Genomic DNA, 12416 nt, shown 5'->3' with positions numbered 1-12416 from the left:
TTGCACGTTCCGGTCATACGATGCGAACGTGACCGCTTGACCATAGAAGGACCAGGAGATTTGGAGCAACGCACTTGGGCTGTCCTGCCGCCGACGATGTCCTGTGACATGTCCCATTTCCATGTTATGGACATGGCTTTGGGGCACCACGAGCTGAATTACGGTAATTCATGGTAATTTTTTGTATCTTTCGGCGGTCGAAACACGGATGGCAATTTGCTTGTTGCTCTAGAAATGGATCCTAATGTCCAGGGCATGAAGTCAGGATAACATGAATGCTAGTGTAGAAGTGAAATTTTATCAAAATTCTTCGATGGATAATAACAACGTATATTTAAGCCGCTTTGCAGCTTCACCCCCTTCCCAACACCCCAACTTAAGTGATTAGTATAATTGATTTACCTACTTACAATTCATATACACATATATATGAATCCCTAACACAGCCAACAAATTCTACTTCAAGAATAAGGTAAATATGTTTAGAACATAATTACACAGCCAATCAACAATTTTGGAACTTAAGACGAAGCGGGAAACCTGTGAGCAGAATGCTTCTGCGAGTCCGTCATTAGTGATTATCTATCTACAGAGTAGAGGGAATGTGGCATCAGGATGCTGAGGACTTGGGCACAATGAGGCACGTACTGATGTTGCAATGAAATGACAACGGCGCAAGAACAGCAAATATAAATGCAAATAAACATTGTGTGGCAAGCATTTGTGGCTCGTTACATACCAACACATAGCCACTCACGTAATGACTGTTTACACGTTGCTAACCTTATTAGTTGGGCATATTACATAAATACACTGAGAAAACCCGAACATGATATTCTATCACTTAAAAAAAACAGCACATAAATGTACATTTTGGTTTATTAACAAAAAAGGGCATTTTTATAATATATAACACACTTAAAACATCATAAGCTATTACCCAAATATTTCATCAGAGTGTGCGCATCCTAGAGCCTTTGAATCATCAATGTTGATTTTCACAAATGCGGTCAGATCAGTTGGAAAAACATTTTTGTGGCGAGCTGTGTATATGCTTACGTACAAACTTATTAAATTTTCCTGCTTGAGTGGTTCGTTTTGTGTTTGCTTGATTATCTCTCTGCTGGATGATGGGTTTTATCGGAGCCAAGTCAAATGAAAATTGTTGATTATTTTCTAATGCGCTCCATCAGCTCAGAAATGTGAAATATTGCCATTGAACTTCGCAAAGCCAATGGATTGATAAAACGAACACCACACCCCAAACGGATTTAATTATTTTGCACAAAATGCGATTTATTAAAGAATATTTCACACCAGCCGAAGTTGGGCATCGCAAATCAATTGTGATTTATTCAACTCATCAATTCGAGCATTTCGATTACTGTTTTTCAAGATAAAAACGAAATGAAAGAATGAGCATTGAATATTATGGCGAAATGAAAAGGCTTGAGCAGGAATTTAAAGTAAACTAAAATGTCAGCTACGGACTGACAGTTGCATTCGGAGATAAGCATTTGGCAGGACTAGACTGAAATTGCAATCCAACGAAAAGGATTCGATGCAGTAAAGTTGTCTCACAAACCAAATGCAAAAAGGCACACAAAAGCAAATGTCATTCTTAGGCAAAACATGAAATTTAATATCCAAGCGAATGACGCTTCCAAGTGAAATTAAAAACCGAATTTCCAGTCACACAATGCCCATTCTATACGTACGTTTATACATTCGAGTTTGCATAGAGCAGTTGATATAGTGTAAATATTTTGACATGGCAATATGTTGTCACAATCATGCCTGTGTGTCGTCTGACGAGTGTTTGTTCGAAATTCGGCCATTGTGGAGCTGAAGATGGAAAGTTTATTTGTTTGCCCATGTCCCAGCATTTGCTGTTAATTTGTTAAAATTTCACTTTATAAATAAAATTCAACTCCTCGCATCGCTTCTTCTGCTCTTCTCAGGCTGAGCCAAAACGTGGCCGCCGAAGGTTGGCTGGACGGTTGGCATTATTCTGGGTTGTCGTACCATAAGTTTTCCAATTTGCATAACTTCCGCAGCAGTTGGGACTATAAATATGCAAAGGGTTTTACGACCGCACTATATGCAAGTGCCTCAAGAAAACGTTTTCTCAGACCCATTCACCCCACTTGCTTTTGGCCCACTTGGATGGATGACTCCCAGTGTTCTGTTGGTTGTTTGGCTGGTTTCAGTTGCGCTTGAATTGAAATTGAAGTGTCCTAAATGGTAAGGTAAGAAGGCTCAATGAGAGCTGTTTGCATAACAGATGAGCGAAAGAAAGGCCTAGTATTTTTTAGCTTAACAAAAGGATTTTTTTTTTAAATAAACTTTACATTCTATATATAGAACTATATATAGAACTATATATAGAACTATATATAGTATAAGTCATACAAAAATACGCGATCATAGTTGGCTTTTGATCAGATGCCAGCTCGGACACAACTCAGCGCCGACGTAAAAAGTTACTTTTTGATCGAAATATTGTAAAAATCGAGTTTCGGATATAGGTAAAGGTACATATCGAACTCAGTGGTAAGTGCATGGCTCCAAGCCAAAAAAAAAAAAATAATTAACAGCTCAGATCCTCCAGCGACATAAACTTCGGTATCGAAATCAAACCATTTCGTCATGGGCTTTGATCTAAACTGCATTGTGGGTCACGTTGACGAGGAGCTCATCTGTCCGATTTGCACAGATGTCCTGGAGGAGCCGGTCCAGTCATCGGAATGCGAGCACGCCTTCTGTCGCGCCTGCATCGACAAGTGGATGATCCAGAAGCAGATTTGCCCGGTGGACCGCTCCGGCCTACTGAACTCACATCTGGTGCCCGTTTCGCGCCTCATGCGCAACATGCTCTCCCGGCTTAAGATCAAGTGCATCTTCTCGCAAAGCGGATGCTCCCAAATGCTGGCCCTTGAGGAGTTCCGGACCCACGTGGCCGCCTGCGAGCATAATCCTAAGGTGGTTGTCGAGTGCAGCAAGGGATGCGGAATGAAGGTGAACATTCTGGGTATAACTTGAACTGCTTAAGATAGCTATAATATTCCCGCTAAAGGTTCCCAAGGACGAGATGTCGCGCCACAACTGTGTGTTCGAACTGCGCGAGCTGGTGGAGAAACTGGTGAAGGAGGTTTCCGATCTGAAGCTGAAGAATGCCGATATGGAGGAGCAGAACTCCAGCCAGCGCCGAGAGATGGAGCTGTTCCAGTACTATATCGCAGCACTGCGATCGACCAATCCCATGCTGCGCAACATTGGCGAACAGCTGGACCGCTTCTCGCTGATGCAGTGGGGCAATGGACTCCGTCTGGCCACCGTCCACACTTGGGGCAGTCTGATCTCCACTCCGGACAATCCCATGCACCTGATGGTGCGCGACGTTTTGCGTGAAAGCGGCTGCCCGATGCATATGCTCAATATGCTGGTTGACCGTTGCCACGAGGATCGCTGGCCCGAGGGTCTGATGACGTTGGACGATCGCCGCGAGAATCAACATCTCATGAGTCAGTATGTCACCCGATTGGTGCCCGGTCTGGTCACCGGCAAGCCGTGTGTGGTTGTGCTGGGCGGCGACAACACCCACATGCCGGAGAATCTGCGCCCCATTCTCGGACTGGTCATGATCTTCGTCGACGGTGTGAATGAGATGGTACAGCCACCGCTGTCTGACATCGAGTTTATGTAAGCCAATGCTGGGTCACTTCATCCTACTGGTATCCTCCATATCTAAATTCATTTTGGTAACACAACACAAAAGCGCAACTGGCTGCCCGTTTTCCACGTCCTTTGTTTTGGAATGACGGTCATGTTGCTACACTGTCTTAAATTACACGATCGTACTTCAAAAGTCGTCAAAATGAAAATATAAATATGTTTCAGCAATTCGAGTTACATAAATAGAAAACAAACAAATGCTCTTGTTGTTTTTTAATGTAGGACCTAATGAATAATCTGAGGATCAAAGAGTTTTTATAAAACTTTAAGTTTACTCATCGATTGTTTAGCGCCACTCAGAGTTTAAAGTTGTCGTTGTGGCTGACAGATATTCTTCTCGGCAATTACGCGGCAATTATAGAAGCTCAGTGAACACTCGGGCGTATGCGTAATGCTGGAGCGAAATTAAATAAACGCATAAGCTGGGATTGAGGTTGCTCCTTCTGTGGGTGGGCGGTTGGTTGGGCTTGCGGTGGGTGCATCAAGTAAAACTTATAATGGAAATGGTAAAAGTTTGGCTGTGCTCGGTTCGCGGCAGTTGGCGACACCATTTGGAAAAGTTTTACAAATTGTACAAAATTTAATTTCCCAGCTGAGATAAATTTTCGGGGCCATTACGATTTTAGCCTGCAATTGAAAACGGGATCTCTGATCAAATGAAAATTAATGGACTGCAAGCAGTTTACTTCGATGCGATGAGCTCACATCTGTGCAAATATTGTCCATTGAATGAAGTATACACCGAATTAGTGTCAAATCAAACACGACTCTTTGAACTAATTAAATGGTCCGGTACACACAAAGGGCATGTACGGCTAACTTGATTAAGCCAAGACGACGACGCAGTACAAAGGCCAACTAACGAACTAACCACCGAATGCTGCAGCTAATACAATGATAGATGCCGGCACCTGGGAGCCTCAGGGCCTGCTGCAAAAACCGAAGCCTAATGCAACAAAAGCCAAAACTTAATTAATATTTACATGGGTCCTCCTTCGCCAGAGGAAGTAAGCTAAAGGCTCAGTGAAAGCTGCTGTTGTGGCCTTATCTTGTCATGTTTGCATATGTGCAGGCGTCGCTCTTCCTGGTTCCTTCCCGCTGCTGGAATCCAGTGGCGTTGATGGTGATGGTGCTCCGAGTCTGAAATGGTAGGTGGTTCTCCTGCATGGCTGCTAGAAATCAATTCGCATTGTTAACCCATGATTGGATATTATTGATTCAATTTGCAGCCAACCGACCAAAACATGTTTTATGCATGCCCATACCCATGCCCATGCCCATGCCCTCGTCCCCGCGCCAAACTTGCCCCTTTTTGTCTGCTGGTGCATGTATGCCGATAATGTCCTTCGGTATCGATAATGGTCCACATGCACGCTCGCACACTAACACCAACACCCGCGCCGACACACGCACACATACACGCATACGCATACGCACTTGTAGTTGGCCAAACTTCAAGCTGAACTCAGTTTAATTTATGCATTTGCTGCACTCGGCTGGTAGCTACAGTGGGCCCAAAATGTTCAATATTAAATATGGGCATCCCAAGCTAGTAAATAAAATAAACATTTTCAAATAGCGTTTTGTATTCATTACTATGATAATAAAATATTGTACATATTTTGTATGGATCCACACATAAAATACGTTCAGCAATGTTAAAATATTTTTAAAACATAGCTTGCCTTTTGAATTATATACATTTTTCTTGCTTTGCTTATTTAATTACCACATGTAATTCTACATATTTTTTACGAAACAATGCTGTTCATTTGGCTTAGGTTCCACTGTATAAGCTTACTCTAAGCATAGAGAACAATAGATGTCACTATTTCTACACATCTTCACCTCCAACTTTTCCTTTATATAAGAGCTTCTGTAGTTGCAACGTATTATTTTTAGATAGTTGCAAAACAGGTGTTTGTAATTTAAGCATATGCTTAAGACCTCCTTTTCGAAGTAAATATATTGGGAGAACTCTTAAATAAAGGTCTCATAATTGTGTAATTTTGATTCATGGCATCAACATTAGTTAAGATAAATACTACTCTTAACTCTATTGCAAATATATAACATGTTTCGTTAGAGGACTCTCGTTATTTTATAGCTATATTTCAGATCCTTCTGCAATATATACTGCACTTTGTATCGGTCGAATGTTGTAAATCGCTGCCATATCAGTGGTAGTACAGCTCGATAGCACAGCACTAATCACCCAAAGGTAAATCACCGGGGGCAGCACAAAGGAAAATGTGGCGAGAAAAATGTGCAACAGCGACGGCCTTCTTTGCCAAGGCTAAAAATGTGAATGGGCCAGACCAACACAAAAACAGCGGCAAAACACAGAACGGCGGCAGTAAATTGGCGGCGATAAAATTGAAATCCGCTGGAAGCTGTGCTAACCGATTTGGCCCAGTCCTTGGACTTTGGACCACCTGGAGGTGCAAAAGGAAAAGCGAGCAAGTCGGCGCGTTGAGTTGTGAAAACCGAACGGAAATAGCGGCCATAACTCGCCAGTTGGAGCCCAGAAAATAGCAATGGAAACGCTATTTGGTGGGATTTTTCTGTCCCAGGTCGCTGTTGCCTGCACGAATTGATTTGTCCTTGTGGGAGGCAATATTGGGTAGCTTTGATTAGCGGAGATTGGCAAAGGTTTCAATAGCGCCGCATGATCGATTCACAGGGAGTTGGTCGGGATTAGCAACCATGAATGGTGGGTACGAAACACTAGTGTAAATGACTTTAAAAACTTTGTTCGATGTATATGTATTTATTTAGTACAGCTTTAAATGTTTTCAAATGTCAAGAATTGAATATAAATAGAAATATTTAACGAGGCTCAAACTCATATATACAGTATACTATTTCTTAGAGAGAAATTAAATCCGAAAATAGCCGACATACTTAGCCAGTCTAGATCCAATTGTACGAATTGAGCTATATATATCACCTCAAATGTCCAAAAGCTGCTAAACGATTTATTCAATTTATGTATCTTTCCATGGACCAGACACGCTACCATCAATTTCATTTTCCTTTTCGGCGAGATTGTAATAAAAATGTAATGGCATTTATTAAGTACTCATTTATTTGATTAACGGCGAAAAAGAATATTTTTATTCGAGTTGAAGAGTTTCTTGGGCGGAAAGGTGTAAGATTTGTTAGTTACATAAACAATTGAACATTGGTATTTTGTTTCATTGGGGGGTCTTATACTGAAATTCAGAAGTAACAAGAGTAAATTTTGCTCTTACCAAGAACTTGGATGTAGATAACGATTTAACATGATTTTGTCATTTGGGTATATTTGCCCTTAACTTCAGTTCAGCTGCAATTTTCGCACTCAATGCAATCAGCTTGTTTTTCCTTCGGCTGATTGTTGCTAATGCGCTCTAAGTAGCAGTATGCCACATGCCACGCCCATGCAGTCGCCCGTAGTAATCAATTGCTCCAAGATGGTCCCGGAAAGCCATTCAGTGTGCCATTGGGAAGGGCTCTGTTTCCTCTAACAACTCCTCTTTTTGTGCTGGCAATTTACTGCAATTGCATCGGGAGCAAAAAAAGGAGAAACTTTCGTTTAATGCCCACACTTTTGGGTGTCGTTTCCAGCATGACACCAGCAGAAAGCAGAAAATGCTTTCGGATTTCAGCTAAATGCTGATCCCTAAGGAGCAATAGTCGACTACCAGAGAGTGGAGATTGGTAGGATTTTGAGACGAAAGCCATTAACTCAATAGCTGATGCCGTGTCTGAAATAGTCTTGCAGTTTTAACTGTATGATTTTATGAGCATAATTGCTAAATAACTAAGCAGTTCCTTAATTAATAATCCATTTATATGCTTAACTTTATCAAGGAGTAGATGGATATGAACTCATATGCACAAGCATTAAACAATGACCCGTTGGTCAACTTTGAAGGTCCTCGTCAACATCATTGGATTATCCTTTTTGCGCCCGAGCCACTATTATAACCAACAATCCTACTTTTCCTAATGCTCACTTTAGAGCGTCGGTCAAGGGGAATTCGTGTCAGTTCCTGATAAAACTTTTCTAGCTTTAACTCAAACCAGTCTTCTAACCACTCAAAAATGTTGAGAGCTCAAACACAGTAGCTATTAGTTATTTTACTTTTCTGTTTCACTCAGTTGGTGTTGTTGTTTATTTTATTCATGGCCAAAACTGCTTGCCGGGAATTTGTCTCTTTACGTATATGGATTCAACATTGGTCAGATGGCCCGTCCTTTCCAATCTGCCCCCGACTTGGTTTTAAGTTTCCGAGTTATGTTTATCTAAATGATGCCAGCAGCCAACGCTGCGTATGTGGAATATTTTTTATTGTGGCTAGCAGTCTGTTGAGGCCAGTTTTCAGTTGTGTGGTAGCTGCTTTTGACATTGGCCAAGGGGTTGGAGGCCAGTGGAGTGGTCTGGCATTTCAGTGTGTTTCGCCAGATAAGCCAATTTATTCAGTTGTTCTTTTTAAATATGCGTGTTAATTTGACTGTGAAAGTTGAGCGTGGCATGAATTCGTGGGTGGTTTGGGATGGAAAGTCTGAAGTAATTGTTCATGGTAGGAATTGGCTAGATCTCTCAGGTCATTCAAATGTTTTCACTCATAGGAAACATAACGTTTAATTGGGGTAGTTTTTTTATTAATATAAATTGTGTTTGAAGTTTTTTAATTGAAAATTGGTTTTATGTGTGTGAAAATTCATATTAAACCATTACACTTATTTAATTTAAACGTAAAACATATAACACACTTATTGGTAATAATGAGATGTTAATAATCCATAGAATCTTCAGCTTAAGAGAAGAGTAAATAGCTTGTAGTAGCAGGACTTTCCAGTGAACCACTCTCCGCAACCGAGAGTTCATTCCTTCTCTGAAACGGATGAATTTCGAAAACACGAATGGCGGCCGAAAGCCGAAGTCACTGGCGTCACGAATTGGCATCGTCGTTTGGGCCATTATTGCAGTGCCTTTTCCACCAATGAAGTCGTCCGCCCGTTCAGTCGTGAATCGGGCTTTCAACTGAACGGACGGACTGTGCCCGCAGCGAGGGTCGCTACGAAACTAACTGACGTGCGAGTTGCGATTTCACGCGAGCGTACCACGCGAAATGCTACTCGGTGCGTTGTCGTTATCCTTGCCGCTGTCGTTGGTCCTGCCGCTGTCATTTGCCGCATTTTGGCAGACCTCGCCAAAGTTGTGAGCGAGTGAAAGTTTTTTGTGCATTTGTCGTGCGGAGCGACTTCGGTTTACCATTACTCTTGCATTCGCAATTGCGTGCTCAATTCAAAGTAATTATCAAATTGTTTGTTGTTTTGCAAAAAATCAAATCGTGGCTCTAAACTGCTGGTTCAACCTTTTGACGACATGTGCCACGTTTGTTTGCACTCTGAAAAAGTTTTGTGATGGTCCTTTAATTGTGATGATAGATAGGGTCATTGTTTCTCATTTACACCTATTGGAGATTTGAACTGAGTACACTTAATCGTCCAAGCTGAACAATTTTACTTTTTTACATTAATTAAATAAAAATATTTATTTTAGTATAGTAACAATACATTTTTAGGGCTTAAAACCATTTTATTGTCATTATTTGACTCATAATGGTTTAAAAATTTCATACGAGCTGACTAATTTACTTAAGATCCTTTTTTCATTTTCAACACTTGCTTATGGCGCTACTTTCTTTCATGACGAAAATACTTTGCACTTCCCACGGCATAGCAATTTAACCATTATATATGGGTTTTACACTCGAAATAAATTGAATGCAACTGTAATACCCTAATTTGTCAGAAATTGTGCAAAAAACCACAAATATCCCGACACCAAATCCTTTTAGTGGAATGCAACAAACTAAATGGCCATAAAAACCGCTTACGAACTGTGAATGCGGAGAAGGGGCCAAGGGAAGGGGGGATGTTGGCCATGTTGAGACACAAACAAAGAGCCGCCATGTAACCAGCAAAATAATTTGTTGCAATAAATATTTGAAAATCCAGTTAAGCGAAACATTTTCGTCACGAAGAGGGTCGCACAGTCTAAGAACTCGGCAAAAAATGCACTCCCAGCCAAGAGGCATGAAGCATAGGGATTATATAGACAGGATTATATAGACAGCAAGTTACAGGATCTCACTAAGTACGAATATTTATGTTTTATAATATAGCGGGCAATTTATTTAAGTAAAAAGTAGCAAACCTTTAATTTAATTTAAACATATTTTATTTTTTGTTTAATTATGTGTAAAATTTAATAAAATAATTTTAAACATATTTTTACCTTACAAATTATACCATTTGAAAGCCTTTTAGTAGGAAGCATAAAGTCTTATCAAAAAATACCCATCGCTGTACCCTAAAATTTTTTTGGTTTTGTGTGGCATTTTCATGCAGTTGCCGCTTTTTGCATGCCCCGCATGCATTTGCCGACGTCGCTGCTGTTGCACGCCGTGTTGCATTTTGTTGGTGGTCCTGTGCCGCCGGGTTCTTCGACGTTTGTGTCTCTATACCGGACGCTTTAATATTAAAAGCGTTTAAAATTTTCGTATATTTTCGTCGCCATTGTTCCGTGTTCTGGTTGATGCCCCGAAACGAAAAAAAAACATAAAAAAAGGGGCGGATTCCCTCACCCTGCGATATCCGCAATCCCTTTGTTGGGAGATTGGGATAAAATAAGAGGCGCTTGTTGCACCGCTGTGGGGCAGCAACGCTAACAAGCTTTGTTATGTTGCGCCATCCGACCGTCGCACTTGCTTTCGAGTTTGCGTTTGAGTTTGCTTAACGTTTTGCCAACTGTGCGAGAAAGTCGCCCGCAGCGTCGGAAGCGGAAACGGAAGTGTTGCCATTGCCATTTTGCTGGCATCGCCGTTGCATTTTTGGTACGTTCCGCTTCCCGTTTGTGTCAGTGCTGTGATGGCGATATTGTTTTTGCCATGCCTCTTCGATCATACTCCTTTCTGGCTTTCCGCCTGTGAAATGTTGCCTGCCACTGTCCTTTTTCCCTCGACTGGTGAAAAAAAGTGGGAGCACAAAAGTTTCTGACAGGTGGTTTGTGTGTTACGTGTTTGCTGTTTACTTTGTGTAATCATTTCATTTGTCAGACTTGATTTGCCAGCGAACACAGCGTTGACAGCTTGACGTTGCAAATTGAGATTTTGAGGAAAGTAAATTCACGGGTCCGCAGCAAGGCATTCCTGCGATATCCAGAAATCCAATTGAAAAACTTTTGAAATTTGTACAGAAAAGCAATCGAAAGTTTTACGGAATAAAATTCATTACATTTCCATTCAAATTTACATGCAGCATTATTTATTGGCTTAAGTTTAAATTATCCTTTTACTGTAATGTCTTTAATTGTTAGTTTGTCATTTTTAAAAATTTATATTCTATACCTTCCCTTTAAGTTTGAATGAAAAACGTCCCTCTTTGTGTAAGATTTGCCTGCACAAACAAAAGGTTAAAGGCCAAAGTTAAATTAATGTTGAATTTCCGCCGACAAATCAAATTACTGTCTGCGTGCTGTCTGAAGATATTTAATCCGGCTGAGCCGAAGTCTTAAACGCTTCAAATTAACGCACAGGCAATGAATTTCGACGGTACCGTGGAGTGAGGACTCAAAACTCAAAGTAAAGCAAACAAACTTGGCTCAAAGTCAGAAGTCAAAAGGCCGTGGCCCAAACTATGTTAGGAAAAATGCGTGTAAACAGCAGCAGCAAATCACTCCACGCATCCGGATCCGCGTTCGGATTTTGACTTTGGGGCCGAGGACCCCAGTGAAGTGGTGGCAAGCTGGCTGCTCGTCATCGTCATGGGGCCACCCAGTCAGTCATCATCATAATCGCCATCATGACACTCCATTTCAATCGCCGTTGGTGTTGATTACAGCCCCCTTGTTGTTGCTGTTGATTACGCGACGTTTAAGTGATTAAAGGTGAAAACATTTGACGGCCAGTGAATATCCAGCTTGAACATTTGGCAACATTTTGTAGCCGTAGTGTTGAACTTTTTCCGTTACATTAACCGTTGCAGAAGAAGAAAATTAAGTTAAAGGATTTGCATGGCCATGGCAGGACCCCACCGCCTGCCACGCCCACATACACGCCGCCGCTTCCGCCCACAGGCGGAGTTTAACGTCCGGCAGTTGGCCATCACGATAATAGCCACTGCCGCGGTTACCATGCTGATGACAGCCACGCCCACACTCGCCGAAATCCCCTCAAAGGGTAAGTGCTTTGATAATTTAATGGGCCACTCTTGATGGGCTTCTTAGTTTGATTGATTGATTGACTGATGAACCGAGCGGGGGAAGTCGAAGTATAGTGACAATAGAGGAATTTATTTTTACTCTAAAAACCAAGTGATATTTTACAGGGTTTCAATATAAGCTAATTAAAATAATTGAGCACTCGCAAAACGTAATTTCTATTGGGGCTTAAAAGCGTGCGGAATCTATTTTGAAAACGATTTTCATAAGCTGCCTAAGTATATATGAAACATAATTTAAAAATTAGTAATAAATTAGCGAAATAATATGTGTATAGCTAGTTAAGTTAGAAAGTTCTCAACGCTGATGATTCTTGGCTAAAATTTTCTTTCCATAAATGACTCAGACTTAACGGGACCATTATGTGTGCAGTATATTATCAAAAAGATCTTCATTGAAAATTCCA

At 41.1% G+C, this 12416-nt stretch overlaps 2 protein-coding genes across 4 annotated transcripts in view; both read left to right on the top strand.

The window, feature by feature from the left end:
• Positions 1 to 2422: 2422 nt before the first annotated feature.
• LOC6617902 (E3 ubiquitin-protein ligase NRDP1) lies at positions 2423 to 3933 on the top strand. Of its 2 annotated transcripts, none has more exons than XM_032727625.1 (3): positions 2423 to 2534; positions 2612 to 3018; positions 3077 to 3933. In XM_032727625.1, exons 2-3 carry the CDS (start codon positions 2650 to 2652, stop codon positions 3704 to 3706), a joined length of 999 nt encoding a protein of 332 aa, XP_032583516.1. In that variant the 5' UTR covers positions 2423 to 2534; positions 2612 to 2649; the 3' UTR covers positions 3707 to 3933. The 2 variants fall into 2 exon arrangements, with proteins under 2 accessions (XP_032583516.1, XP_002042210.1); XM_002042174.2 differs by having other exon boundaries at positions 2423 to 2553.
• A 4817-nt stretch (positions 3934 to 8750) lies between these two features.
• The window catches only part of LOC6617900 (neural cell adhesion molecule 2), a 41365-nt gene continuing 37699 nt past the window's right edge, over positions 8751 to 12416 (top strand). Inside the window, exons 1-2 of one of the 2 annotated variants that reach the window (XM_032717307.1) lie at positions 8751 to 9036; positions 11776 to 11969. In XM_032717307.1, the coding sequence (XP_032573198.1) occupies positions 11804 to 11969 (166 nt within the window). In that variant the 5' untranslated portion in view covers positions 8751 to 9036; positions 11776 to 11803. The remainder of the gene's footprint in view (positions 9037 to 11775; positions 11970 to 12416) is intronic. The other variant, XM_002042172.2, reaches the window with a different exon arrangement.

This window comes from Drosophila sechellia, chromosome 2L (genome assembly GCF_004382195.2).
Source record: "Drosophila sechellia strain sech25 chromosome 2L, ASM438219v1, whole genome shotgun sequence".
NCBI lineage: Eukaryota > Metazoa > Arthropoda > Insecta > Diptera > Drosophilidae > Drosophila > Drosophila sechellia.
The sequence above is the reverse complement of the archived record's forward strand: the minus strand, read 5'-3'. Positions and strand labels throughout refer to the sequence as shown.